The following is a 14689-nucleotide window of genomic DNA, read 5'->3' as shown; positions in this document are numbered from 1 at the left end:
ATTGGACTGCTATTTGTCGTTCATCTCTAATTGAGCAAGGAAAAATCAACCACGCTGTTGTGAGATAAGAGTCACCTATCGGTCAGAAGGAACAATATTTATCAAATATAGTTCAGTTGTCAGATTTCTAATGACATACAAGCTGAAGGGCCACTTGGTCCATAAAATAAGAAAAATAATTCATCATTTGTTATCTACTCTGTTACTGTTCTCTCTGGGTGCCTCTGCCAATACATTCAGGTCTTCAGCAACCACTAGTAAAGTGTTGTGAAAGAAGCACTGACTTTTGGAAAGAGAACTGCTCTCTAGATTTTCTTGGGAGAATATAGTGACACGGGGGGGATGCTAAGTGATTGACTTGGTTTTATTTGGCTGGAAGTAGGCAGTTCTTATAAAACAGTTGAAGTGCATGAGCGGTGGCAGCGCTGCTTGGCTGCCAATGAGGGGTGCCATGTGCAATATGCAATTTTGACAAGCTGGGGTGTTACAGTAACATCCAAATGTATTCAGCCTTCATCTTGATAGATCTGCCTAGCTTATTCCTAGCTAATGTCCAATCTCTAGAAAACAAGCTAGATGGACTTAAAGCCAGACTCACTTTTCAAAGAGAATTGAGGGACTGCTGTGTGCTCTGTTTCACGGAGACATGGCTCACTCCTGCCTCACCGGACTGTCCCCTACAACCAGAGGGCTTCTCAATCCAGCGAATGGACCGAATGGCAGCCTCAGGCGAGGGGAGGTGGGGTCTGCCTCCTAATCAACACCTCCTGGTGCCTAGATGTAGCAACACTGGTGAGTTTTTGCTCCACAGACCTAGAATACTTGACGCCCCTACTACCTTCTGCAGGAGTTCAGCTCCGTTATCCTGACGGCAGTTTACATCTCACCCCATGCGAACATGAAAACTGCCCTAAATTAAATATTCACCACCACAAATAGCCTTGAAACGAAACATCCCGAGGCCTTGTTCATTGTAGCTGGGGACTTCAATCAGGCCAAGCTCAAGAGCGTACTACCAAATTACCACCAACACGTCACCTGTTCCACCAGGGGGTGTAAACATCCTGGACCACTGCTACACAAATATCAAACATGCGTACCACTCTATCGCCCGCCCACACTTTGGCAAATCTGACCACAAGGCTGTGCTCCTGCTCCCGGCTTATAAACAAAAAGTGGGAGAATCCGTTAAAGAAAGTTGTGCATTGTTGGTCTGAGGAATTGGATGATCTCCTACGGGACTGCTTAGAGTCAGTGGACTGGTCAGTATTTAAAAATGAGTATCACTACAGTAACTGACTTCATTATTGTGTAGAAGACTGTGTGCCAAAGAAACAAATCTGCATGTTTCCCAACCGGAAACCCTGGCTGAACAGGGATATCCACTGCTTGCTGAAGTCTAGGTCTGAGACGTTCAAGTCAGGCGATCCCGACTTATATAAGAAAGCCAGATATGATCTAAGGAGATCCATCAAAGATGCCAAAAGACAGTACCGGACCAAGCTCGAGTCCCAGGCTAGCCACACGGACCCCCACGAACAATGGCAAGGTCTGCAAGACATAATGGGCTACAAGATGAAGGCACGCAAAATCACCGGCTCCAATGCACCCCTCCCTAATAAGCTCAACGCTTTCTATGCACGTTTAAACAAGTGGTCAGCAAGTGGTCCACCCCAGAAGCCTTGGATGAACTTGTATCTGAGATCACTATTGCAAACGTCAGAGCAGCCTTCTCGAAGGTCAACCGTCGGAAAGACACTGGCCCGGGTGGGGTCCCCAGACGGGCACTCGGGTCTTGCGCGGATCAGCTGGTGGGGGTATTCGCAGACATCTTCAACCTCTCTTTACAACAATCTGAGGTCGTTATCTACTTCAAGAAGACGACCATCATCCCTGTACCAAAAAAAACACCATGCAGCGTGCCTTAATGACTATCGTCCAGTGGCTCTGACATCCATCATCATGAAGTGCTTCGAAAGGTTAGTCATGGCACGAATCAACTCCAGTCTCCCAGATTGCCTTGATCCACTACAGTTCGCCTACCGCTGCAACAGGTCCACAGCAGACGCCATCTCAATGGCCCTGCACTCTACCCTGGAACACCTAGATAACAAAGACACCTATGTCAGACTCCTATTTATTGACTACAGCTCAGCCTTCAACACCATCATTCCTACGAATCTCATCTCCAAACTCCTTGGCCTTGGCTCCTCCCTCTGTGACTGGATCCTGAACTTTCTAACCCACATGCCACAATCAGTAAGGATAGGCAACAACACCTCCACCACGATAATCCTCAACACCGGTGCCCGACAAGGCTGTATCCTTAGCCCCCTACTATACGCCTTGTACACCTATGACTGTGGCCAAATTCCCTCTAACTCGATTTTCAAATTTGCTGATGACACCACAATAGTGGGTCGGATTTCAAACAATGACAAGACAGACTACAGGAATGAGATAGAGAATCTGGTGAACTGGTGCGACGACAATAATCTTTCCCTCAATGTCAACAAAATGAAGGAAATTGTCATCGACTTCAGGAAGCATAGTGGAGAACATGCCCCTGCTCACATCAATGGGAACAAAGTAGAAAGGGTCAGGAGCTTCAAGTTTTTAGGTGTCCAGATTACCAACAACCTGTCCTGGTCCCCCCATGCCGACACTATAGTTAAGAAAGCCCACCAACGACACTACTTTCTCAGAAGACTAAGGAAATTTGGCATGTCACCTGTGACTCTCACCAACTTCTACAGATGCACCATAGAAAGCATTCTTTCTGGTTGTATCACAGCTTGGTATGGATCCTGCTCTGCCCAAGACCGCAGGAAATTACAAAAGGTTGTGAATGTAGCCCAATCCATCACGCAAACCAGCCTCCCATCCATCGACTGTTTACAATTCCCACTGCCTCGGAAAGGCAGCCAGCAGCCTGGACATACTCTCTTCCACCTTCTTTCGTCAGGAAAAAGATACCACAGTTTGAGGTCACGTACCAAATGACTCAAGAACAGCTTCTTCCCTACTGCCATCAGACTTATGAATGGACCTATCTCGTATGAAGTTGATCTTTTCACTACACCTTGCTATAACTGTAACATTATATTCTGCAGTCTCTCCTTCCTTCCCTATGTATGGTATGCATTGTTTGTACAGCATACAAGAAACAATACTTTTCACTGTATACTAATAAACTTGACAATAATAAATCAAATCAAATGAAATCTGTTTAAATGAGTGATTAAAAGGAATAGGGTGCTATTTAAGTAAAAGGAGGGATTACATGAGGTTGGCCATAAGTCACAAGTGCTGTGTTCGGAATTGGCAGGTGACAGAATGTAAGCAAGGCAAGAGTCAGAATCGGAGTGCAGAAGCCAATACCTAGAGATATGTAATTTTCTCTCCAAGTCTTCTAAAACATTGATTCTGATAAAATAGAAACAGTTCACTATCAAAGAAAATTTTTGTTTTTGAAATAACCTGGAACATAGTCAGAAACAGACGTTTCCATTAATAGTTTGTCACTTTCCTAAGCGCGTGTACTGCCTGCTTGCTTTGTGGAACAGTTGGATTGCAAATCCCTCTCATAGCTGTTCTCCTGTCTAAAGCATTGCGTTTTTAGGTTTTGATTGCTGATGGTTCAACCCTATTTTTAAAGACTGTGCATGTTTTGTATTATGTGGTAAATATGGCGACCTGATCACAAGTTTGGCAAGCATCAAAATTCTATTGGACAACACTGATCTAGCAGACTAACTTGTCACTGTTCCTCCCCTCTAAAATAGCTTCTGCCCTTTACTCGCTACATGTGCCTTCAAACTTGGATAACAGATTGACGATGTTCAATGCTACCTTCACCCCATATCCGACAACATTATCCCACCACAGGACCTCTAACAACTCTATACTTCCTCCGACTCTCTACCTATTTCTCATTTACTGCAGAAGCTCTTCTGTAGGATGAGGCTGGAAATATTTTTTAGTAGTTTGCAGGTGCCTATGAAAGATTTACTTGTGGATTTTCTGCATAGGGGCATTAGTGTGTGCCAGGTCCCCTCATTATTTTGAATTGTCATCTAAAATTACAGGTCAATAATTACTTGAGCTACTTAATCTAGTCAACATAGAAGTGTATTTCAGGTCTTTCTACCCTGGTTCAAAGCAGCTAAAAGTAGAAAGTGAAACCTGCTCGGTCCCCAGGCAGGTTATTTTCACATTTGACTCTCTACAACCTGAAACTAACCAGTATAGGATTCAATTAGATTTTATTTTTATAAGCACATTTTTAAACTCAACAACTAATATTCACAATAATTCAATAGAATCTAGAGCATAAATTGTACTTGTAAAGTGCTTTATTATAAAACTTTAAAACCAAGGAATAAAATCAACATTAAAGCTTGAATTTGACCAATTCTTGGGACTTCACAATATATGTGATGGGCAAAAAAAAACAAATCTCCGGAGGAGTTTTTAAAAACATTCTTAAGGGTGTCACAGTCATAATTCTAATTCAAAATACCAGATTTCCAACATAAATTGTTCCTTTGAATTTGTGTTTTGAAGCATGGAAATCAGGCAAGTTCAATTTTAGTTTAAACATCTTGATAAAAACATGTAAAAAAGGTAACAGACGAGAAACTACATTCATATACTTACATTTTTTTGACGGCTACTGACCAAATCAAATGCAAGGCTGGCTCGATACTCACTATAAACCTGTGTACAGGAAAACCATAGCTTATTTTAGCACGGTGTTAACAACTCTGGAAACTTGATATTTTGCATTCACAATATTTTTGCAGATACTATACATTCAGGGGCTATACTGTACTCTACATTGTCCAAGGATGGAGAGGAGCAGAGAAGAAAAATACAAACATCCCCAAAAAACCTGGCCACAAACTAGAATTTCAATATCACACATTGGACTTCGGTTTAGCACAAACTGATTTACACTCTCACCTCAGGTTCAGAAGGTTGTGGGCTAAGTTCCATTCCACTCACTTTTTAGAAGAAGTAGCTTTAACATGGTTAGGAATAGGCACTAAACATTTTAAACAACTTAGTATGGGGGATTGGTGTTTAATGGAACTGTTGCTCAAGAATATACCAATTCTACAGGACGGGAAATATGCTAAAGGATTCAAAGTCTGACTATTTGGCAGGAGTTGAGAAACAGAAATTGAGTTGTTACAGTGCTGAATGTTTATTATAGACTCCAATTAGTGAGAAGGAGTTAGAGAAGGAAATAGGTTGGTAAATTTCACAGAAATTCTATGAAATGCAAAAATAATAAAGGAGTAACAGTAGGAAACTTCAATGACCCTATTATAGACGGGGATGTGTGCAAGGGACAAAGATGGTGGAAAATTCCTAAAATGTTCAATGGATAACTTTCCATGCCACTGAGGAAGGACACACATCTAGTTCTACGGAATTACGTAGAAAAGTAGGGTAATGTTTCAGTGGGAGAATACGTAGAAAATAACAATCATAATATAATTAGATTTAAAGTAGCATTAAACGGGTTGTGGTAATTTGGGTACATAATTGGCCCAGGGATAGAAGGCAGAGAATGGAGGTGAATAAATATCTTTCTGAATGGACAGAAGTGCTAAATAGGATCCTTTAAGGATTATTTGGACCCTTGATTTTTTTATCTTTTGTACATAAATGTCCTGGACTTGAGTATAGAGAGTACAATTTTAAAGTTTTCTAATGGTACACAACTTGGCAATGTAATAAATAGTGAGAAGGGTAATAGCATACCTCAGAAAAACAGACAGATTGGTGAAATGGGCAGATGCAATTTAATATGGATTAGTGTGATGTGATGCACTTTGGGAGAAACAACAAAGAGGCTGTATAATCAAAATGGTACTACTTTGAGGTGCATATCCACAAAGCTTTGAAGATAGGAGGACAAGTTGATACGGCTGTTAAGAAAGCATATGGAATGCTTGGTATGTAAATAGGGGCATAGAGTACAAAAAGGAACTATGCTAAACCGTAACAAATTTCAGTTGGAATAATTCAGAGCAACAGTTAAGAAAATATATCAAGGCCTTGGAAAGGATACATAGGTTTACCAGGATGAAACAAGGGTTGACGGACTTGAGTTATGAAGAGAAATTCAAAAGCGGAGATTGTTTTCCTTAAAGCAGGGAAAATTAAGGAGATACTCAACAGAGCTTTTCAAAATTGAGGATTGGATTGTTGATGGAGACAGCAGGAAGAAACTATTTCCTCTGGCAAATGGGTCGGTAACCAGATACATAATTAAACTAATTTGCCAAAGAATTAGAAGGTAAATGAGATGAATTATTTTCAGACGGCGTTAAGATCTGGAACACACCACCCAAAAGAGTGAAATCAAATTCCACAGGAACTTTCAATAGGTAAGTGGACATGTATTTGAAGACTAATTGTTTTTTTTACTCAAAATCATGCCAGAGGTGTTTGCCTAAATTGGGCAGCCCTTTCAAAGATCCTGCACAAAAACAATAGGATGAATGGCCTCTTTCTGTGCTGCAAGATTCTTTTCTATGATTTTTATTTTTCCTTTAATCAATATTACTAAAAACAGATTATCCTGTTTACAGGACTTGGCTATGTGCAAAATGGATGCCACATTTTCTGACAGTACAATAGTGACTACAATTCAGAAGTGCTTCCATTTGCTGTGAAGTGCTTTGGAATTCCTCAGGATGTGAAATGCACAATATGCTTTCTTTCTCATTCTGAGAAATTGAATTGATGACAGTCTAAAGAATATAACTTTGAGTATTATTTCTCATCTAGGTTTTCCCTGAAGAGGCCAGCCCAATGCATTTTCTAGTTCTTAAAATAAAACCCAAAATAAATGTAAAAACAGACAGACTGAATAAATTAGCAGAATGCTTGAAATTCTGTGTTTTGCTTTTGTATGTGTTAGCTTGATGGCCTTTTTGGCCTATCTTACCTATCGATGAAGAGAGAGTGAAGAGTTTAAATGTTATGTTAGATCTTTTGACTAAAGGTTTGGAACAAAGAACCTTTGATTAAGGGGCAAAACAAGTTGGCACCTGCACTAGAGCTTTAAAAAGCTGTAAGTCATAGAGCATATTACTATGTGCTCATCTTCAAACCTCAATTCCCATCTTAACCACAACATCTTGGTAGTTTATTTTGTGTATTTTCTTTCCTCTTTATTCTCAGTGGGAGCTTATTTCATCATAGCTCAGCCTCTCTATACAACTAATTGAAAAATGACCAACCTAAACGCTAGTCATCTCAAAGCCTTTATAAGTATGGTTAATTATTGCTTTAATTTTAAGAGTTCTCTGCTGTAAAACTGAAAATTTGCCTGGAATCAGGGATAATTTCTTGCATGTATTCACTCCGAACCCTGAATGCTATTTTAGTATAACACTGAATTAAGGGTATTTTGAAACATCCATATCCTGGGGTAAAGATAGAGGATAGAGGGATAAAATAACACAATTGCATTCAAAAATTAAATAAATGTACTCAATTTTCACTCCTTGCTCAATAGATTAATCCAAGATAAGTGCCGTATATTACATTAATTCCACCAGTTCATACTGTTCAATGTTGATGTAAGCACAAAACTGCCCAAATTCAGTACTAATCAGGCAGCATGACTCATAAGAGCTACAAAAATGGTATGTCTGTAAAATATCACAATTCTGTTATGATGTTTGCGCTTTAGTGTTCGGCTAAAGAGTGATAAAGGGAGCTTTTACTCAACACATAATATACTTCAACTGATTTGTATTTGGCGTTGGGACTGGGCATTAAAAGTGGAAAGGTATTCCATTTCCTGACATCCTGAACAACATAATGATTCAGTTCACAATTTTAAGAAAAAAAAAGTTCGGTATTCAACAAAGCAAGTCGCCTAATTTGATCAGACTCCTTCACTTGACCTGGAGTGTCCCAACGTTTGGTCAACAATCACCCAAACAGATTAAATGATCACTATCAACATCCTGGGGGTTACCATTGAACAGAAACTTAACTTGACTATTTTGGCTATAAGAGCAGGTCAGAGGCTAGGAATTCTGAAGTAAGCAACTCATCTCCTGACTCCCCAATGTATGTCCACCATCTACAAGGCACAAGTTAGGAGTATGATGGAATACTCTTCACTTTCCTGATGGAGCTGCAGCTCCAACAAAACCCAAAGCTCGACACCATTGAGGACAAAGCAGCCTGCTTTATTGGAACTCCATCCACAAACATTCACTTCCTTCATCACTGATGCACAGTGCAACAGTGTGTACCATCTACAGCATGCGTTGCAGGAACTCACCAAGGCTCCCGAGACAGCAGCTTCCAAACCCATGACTGATACCATCTAGAAAGACAAGGGCAGCAGATACATGGGAACACCACACATGGGAACACCACCACCTGGAAGCCCTCCTCCAAACCACTCAACATCCTGACTTGGAAATATATCGCTGTTCCTTCACTGCTGTTGGGTCAAAATCCTGGAACTCCCTCCCTAACAGCACAGTGGGCATACCTACACCACGTGGGCTGCAGCAGTTCAAGAAGGCAGATCACCACCACCTTCTCAAGGGCAATTAGGGATGGACAATATATGCTGGCCTAGCCAGCAAAGTCCATATCACATGAATGAATTAAAAAAAAACGTAGGTCATTTTTGGGCTGTGATTTGGCTGTGCTGCACTCCAAAAATAAATTACGATCATGGAAATGCTTTGGCATGTCCAATGGATTTAAACAATACTGTATAATTACAAATTCTCTCATTTACAAATAATAATGACCTATATACTCACATCAGCTGTAATGTCATTAAACTTTGTAATAAAAGCATGTTTAACCACATCCACAGCCATTTCAGATGCTATTACCATGCAAACATCTGGAAACAGTACCCAAAGATGGTCTATAAATGAGAGAAAAAAAAACAGAATTACGGATATAATTCTCTAATTTCTATATAATTAAAATTGTACATTTATCTTTATATCTGTATTCAATGAAAATTACAATCATACCAAATTTTATCTGCTCAAAAATGGACACATATTCAAAGTTAATTTTGACTATTTTAGGCAAGTCATTCCTTTTAGTTGCATTCTTGTCCATCTCACATACTTCACCTTTGCGAACATTGCTGGAAAGGCATATGAACAAAAGATATGCTTTTCGTCCAAAATAAATGGGTTATTACTTGTGTTCCTTATTTATAAAGCTTCAGAAGCATTATAGTGATCAACAATGACAATTACTTTCAAAACTCAAATACAGCCACAGAAAGATTATGACTCACAACTTTCAAGTAGTTGCTGTGCTGTTCATTTTACCCTTGTACAAAAATACTTCAGCATATTTGCCTGGAGCTGCAAGTTATAGTATTTTAGCATCCTCACAAATATATGAAACTTAATATATCTTTGATGTAACATTCATTATTTGTTGAATTTAGCAACCTTCTACATATATGAGGAAAACAAAAATAAGGGAGAAAATAAATTGTTCCTTTACAAGTCAGGCTACTGTAGACTTACAAGTAGCCTTGCCACCTTTTGCCCAGTTAAATAAAATACATTCCTATATTACAACACTACAGTGATTACACTTTAGAAGTACTACTTGGGGATCTCCTGAAAGACTCTCTAGAAATTCATGTCATTCAAGTCTTTCCTTTAGTGTTGGACGCTGAGTAAAGTGGTGTCAATGTGTAATGTGGGTCAATTCTTGCAAGCCAAGTTGTTCACCAAATTAAGCACAGCAGCTGAAATTGGGCTTCTGTTGTCTGGTTTTCAGTTATTACAATTACTGGGTGGCCACATGGACAAGTGACTTGCTCCAATCCCGTGGCATCAACAGTTAAGATTCCAGGGAAAGCTTATAGATTATCTCAATTATACAAATAAATATTTTTTCAAAATTAGATATCTAATTACTCCAGGTACAGTCATAAATCGGGATCTACAGACATGGATAATAAACTACATTCAAAGATTTAAGACAACTCAACAATTTCTTGAAGTTCAACCACATGGCAGGTGATCTAATAACTCACTCTTTCACCCTCCATGAACATTGGATATCACAGTTGTGTCTAAAAAAAATTAGAATGGACTTATGGTTCAGGTTCAAAACCTGCCTTAAGGGAGTCTGCTGAGTTAAAAGAAGCAAGTGTTTAGATATATTTTGTAAAGGGTTAAGTGTTTAAGGAAAGCTAAGTGGATTATGAATGTTCCAGATAATAATCTTACTAAGAACAATGATTACCAGAAACTCACATGGAAGGGACCTAGCTTTTCCAGCCAATTTTCAAACTGTCAGCTCAAAAGTTTCATGCCATCATACTGTAATATTAAGCAATGTGAATTTCATTATCAAATTAAAACAAACTATGCTTATAGAAATCCTAATGTTAGTCGTAGTGGTCTTTCAGTTAAGTCATGCAAGAGCAAGACGCACGAAAGGTGGCTCCCACCCGGATCATTGTTTTTCGATCTCTTTTGCCCGTTTTTAAGGTGATTTGGGGGTTCAAACCCAATTGGCTGAACAAGGTTGCTCGACAGAGCTATGTTGCAAGTCTTGTTGAAAAAGTTCACTGGAAATAAACTCCAGGCTGCTAACCCGGCGATGGAATCTGAAGGTGAGAAGATGGCGGAACGGCCATACCCATCACGGTAGACACGCAACCTGTGGTGATAGCACAGGAACTGGGAAAGTTTGGAAATCAAATGGACAGGCAGTTTGAGCAAAGAGATGAAGGAGTCTTTTAAAGCCACTGTTGAGGAGACAGTGGGCCAGATCAGAGAGCAGCAGGATAAAACGTTGAAAATTGTGAAAGAACTAGGCAAGATGTCGAAATGTGCAAGAGGCCTTGTTTCGGCATGAGGGCAGCCCGCCTCGCTGGAAACAAAGATACTGCTCGTGTCAGAGAGCAACAAGGGGCGGACGGCAAAAGTTGAAGACTTGAAGAATTGGTTGAGGTGATTGAACCTCAAAATGCTGGGGTTGCTGGAGGGAGTGGAAGGCTCAACGGCAACAGAGTACTTCTTGGGAGATGTTTTCTTGGCTAGTGGGTGGGGATGAAGTGTTCGCTCCTCCAGAATTAGATAGGTCTCATCAGGCACTGCGATAGAAGCCACGGGCGAATGAGCCACTACGAGCGATGATTATTCATTTTTATAGCTTCCAGATGAAGATGTGGGTCCTGGAGTGGGCCAAGAAGAACTGCAATATAGACTAGGACAGACACACAGTGTAGATCTACCAACACTGAGCTGACAAAAAGGCTTATGGCCTTCAATAAGGCGAAGGCGGTGTTATATAACAAGGAAGTTGGGGGGTGGGGGTTCGTAGAGTGAACAGTGACCAGGAGATTTTCTCCGCCTCATCTTGGGGTGGGGCTGGTAACCATGTTAGGTGGGCCTGGGACCTAGGAATTTGCAATGAAAGGCTGGAGGTTAGTCAACTGGAACATGCGGGGCCTCAAGGATCCTGTGAAAAGAGTGAGTATTTTCTCTCATTTTTCGAGTTTGGGGGCCGATTTGGTGTTTTTACAGGAACATAGAACATACAGTGCAGAAGGAGGCCATTCGGCCCATTGAATTTGCACTGACCCACTTAAGCCCTCACTTCCACCCTATCCCTGTAACCCAATAACCAAGATCACTTGCAGGTCCAGGACCAGATCAGGCTGTGTAAAGCCTGGGTGAGCCAGGTTTTTCACTCAGACTTGGATAGCAGGGTTGGGTGGGTGACAATTTTAATCAATAAAAGGGTCTGCTTCCAGGCAGGGAAGGTCTTGGATGATCAGGGAGGCTCGATATGTGATGGTTGCAGGCACACTGGAGGGAAAGTGAACGTGTACACCCAAAATGGAATGATGTAACTTTATAAGGAGGTTGTTGGTTGCAATACCGGATTTAGACACTCACCAACTGATTCTAGGGGGGTGGATAGCCCTGAAAATGGACCCCTCTAGGTCAAAGTTGTTGACCCCTTCGAGGATGGCAAAGGTGCTGGCTCCGTTCATGAAGAAGACAGGAGGTGCGGACCCATGGCGGTTTATGCACCCCGAGGGTAAGGAGTTCTCATTTTTTCCCCCTGTACACAAGCTGTACTCGAGGATAGATTACTTTGTCACTCTTTTCCCCAGCGTGAAAAGGTGAATATTCGGCATGGTCACTTCTGACCGCATCTGGTAGACCTAGTGTTGGAGGCAGGCCGGACATAGCGCAAGGGGTGGAGGTTGGCTATAGGGCTTTTGTTTGACATTGGATTCTGCAGGAAGGTCTCGGGAGCCATAAGAGAACATGCCAAGAAGGAGCACAGAAGTTAGTGGATGATATCCTGGGAGTGGTCGTAGGTATGTGAGCAACCCAATCCGGGAACTACTGACACGCAGGAAAAAGCTGCAAATGCAGTTTGACCTGCAGCCTACTGACAGGATGATTTGCAGGCTGAGGCGTTTGAAGAAGGTGGCGTATGTGTATGGGGAGAATGCCAGCCATTTGTTGGCTCACCAGCTAAAGCAGCAAGAGGCTGCTAGGGAGATAATTCAGGTTAGGGATTCGGAAGATAGGCTGGTTTCCACACCAGACATGGTGAATGGGGCATTTTGAGCCTTCTTGGAGAGGTTTTATAGATCGGAGCCGCCAGAGGATGGCCTTGGAATGGTAGAGTTTTTAAGAGGGTCTGGAGTTCCCTAGGGTGGGGGAGGTATTTCAGGAAGAGCTGGAGGCACCGCTGGGTTTGGAGGAAGTCCGAACAGTGTTAGGAAAGACGCAGACAAGAAAGGCACTGGGACAGGATGGGTTCCTGGTGGAATTCTACAAGATGTTTGTGGATGAACTGGTTCCATTATTGATGGGGATGTTAAATGATTCGTTGGCACAGTGCTCTCTCCTTGAGACGCTTGGGCAGACATCTATTTCTCTTCTTCTGAAAAAGGACAAGGATTCCACGGAATGGGGGTCGCATAGCACAATTTCATTGCTTAATGTAGACGCAAAGATTCTGACCACGATCCTGGCATTGAGGTTGGAACCCTATCTCCCAGAGATAGTTGGGGAGGACCTGACGGGATTTGTAAAGGGCCAAATGTTATCATTCAATGTGAGGTGATTGCTAATGTGGTTCTCACCCCAGCGGCTGAATCGGAACCGTTGACAATAGTGTCATTCAATGTAGAAGAAATTAAGGTATCTTTTTGCGGCTTTGAAGAAGTTTGAGTTGAGCCCTATTTCGTATTGTGGGTGCTTTTGTTGTATGAGGCTCCTTCTGCCATTGCCTGTACCAACATTGAGAGTTTGGGGCCTTTTCTGTGACACAGGGGGACGAGACAGGGGTGTCCTATTTCTCCCCTCTTGTTCGTGTTCGCGATTGAGCCACTGGTTATTGCCAGGAGGGCCTCAAGCAAATGGAGGGGGATACTTAGGGGTGGGGTGGAACACAGGGTATCCTTGTATGCGGATGACCTTATGCCATAAGGGATCCGGGGCCAGTTATGGGGACATGGGTATACTGAAGAACTTTGGTTCCTTCTCTGGATACAAGTTAAATGTAGGGACTTCGGGGAGGGAGCCGGCCTGGAAAGGCTAACCTTCCACTTGGCTGGGACGAGCATTTGGTATTTGGGGAGTTCAGGTGGCTTGGGATTGGATGCAGCTCCATAAATTGAATTATACCAGCCTAGCGAGTAGGGTCAAGGCTGACCTGCAAAGGTGGGACAGCCTTCCAGTGTCCTTGGTGGGCCGGGTTCAATCCATCAAGATGAACATCTTGCCGAGAACCTTGTTCTTATTTTAGTGCCTTTCAGTATTTCGACCCAAGTTATTTTTCCGGGAAGCTGAGTGGCTTATATCAGATTTCATCAGGGTGAGGAAAACCCTGAGGATTCGGAGGGGTGCCCTGCAGAAGGATAGACAAGTTGGCACTACGAATTTGATGTTTTATTATTGGGCTGCCAACGTTGAGGTGTAGGGGTTGTGTGGTGACCTGCGGTCTGATGTGTTAGGCAGGTTGGTTCAAGGTGGATTGCACTCGATGCAGAGAAGCTAGAAACAGACGTTTAACACTGGAGAAGATCCAACACTCTTTTATTCAACGATAGAACTGATAAACATATTCAGCTGTGGGTCGACACTATACTGAACTGACTGGAGACCTAGTAATAGCCTGACCAGATTTACTAGCTACAGCATGGTGTTTGCACTTGCTAGCTCGTGGACTCTGACTGTCTCAGTGGCTGGGTCCAGAGAGAACAGGAAACCTAGTGCCCTCTGGCTTTTTAGTGGTAGTGTCCTGTCTGGTGATTGGCTGCACTGTGTTGTGTGCTTACTGGTCATCCTGTGTGTCAATCACTGCCTGTCTGCACCTCATTATATACATGAGTGGATATTATGACACGGTCGACGGGTGTGGATGGAGTCTGGCTCATGTAGAGGGCCCAGCTTGGGGCACAGGTGACGGCGTCTCTGCCATTTGCTCCGGCAAAGTATTCGTCAAACCCAGTGGTCGTCACCACTTTAAAAGTAAGGAGGCAATTCAAGTCAGCATTTCAAGCTGGGATCAGTGTCAAGGCGGGCCCTCATTTGTATGAACCACTTTTCGAACTGGCAAAATTAGATGCCACATTTGGGGGGGTGGAAGGGGAAGAGGCTGGAGAGTGAGTGATCTGTTT

The 14689-nt window shown here is 42.1% G+C and overlaps 1 protein-coding gene across 2 annotated transcripts in view; it reads right to left on the bottom strand.

Annotated features, from left to right (window-relative positions):
• Window positions 1-14689, bottom strand: part of tapt1b (transmembrane anterior posterior transformation 1b) — a 146902-nt gene that overhangs the window by 56533 nt on the left and 75680 nt on the right. For both annotated transcript variants that reach the window (XM_038791563.1, XM_038791564.1), the window contains exons 9-10: window positions 8814-8923; window positions 4660-4719 (exon numbers count right to left, since the gene is read on the bottom strand). In XM_038791563.1, coding sequence (XP_038647491.1) covers window positions 4660-4719; window positions 8814-8923 — 170 coding nt within the window. The remainder of the gene's footprint in view (window positions 1-4659; window positions 4720-8813; window positions 8924-14689) is intronic.

The sequence above is a fragment of the Scyliorhinus canicula genome, chromosome 3, assembly GCF_902713615.1.
Source record: "Scyliorhinus canicula chromosome 3, sScyCan1.1, whole genome shotgun sequence".
In the NCBI taxonomy this organism is placed as follows: domain Eukaryota; kingdom Metazoa; phylum Chordata; class Chondrichthyes; order Carcharhiniformes; family Scyliorhinidae; genus Scyliorhinus; species Scyliorhinus canicula.
The sequence above is the reverse complement of the archived record's forward strand: the minus strand, read 5'-3'. Positions and strand labels throughout refer to the sequence as shown.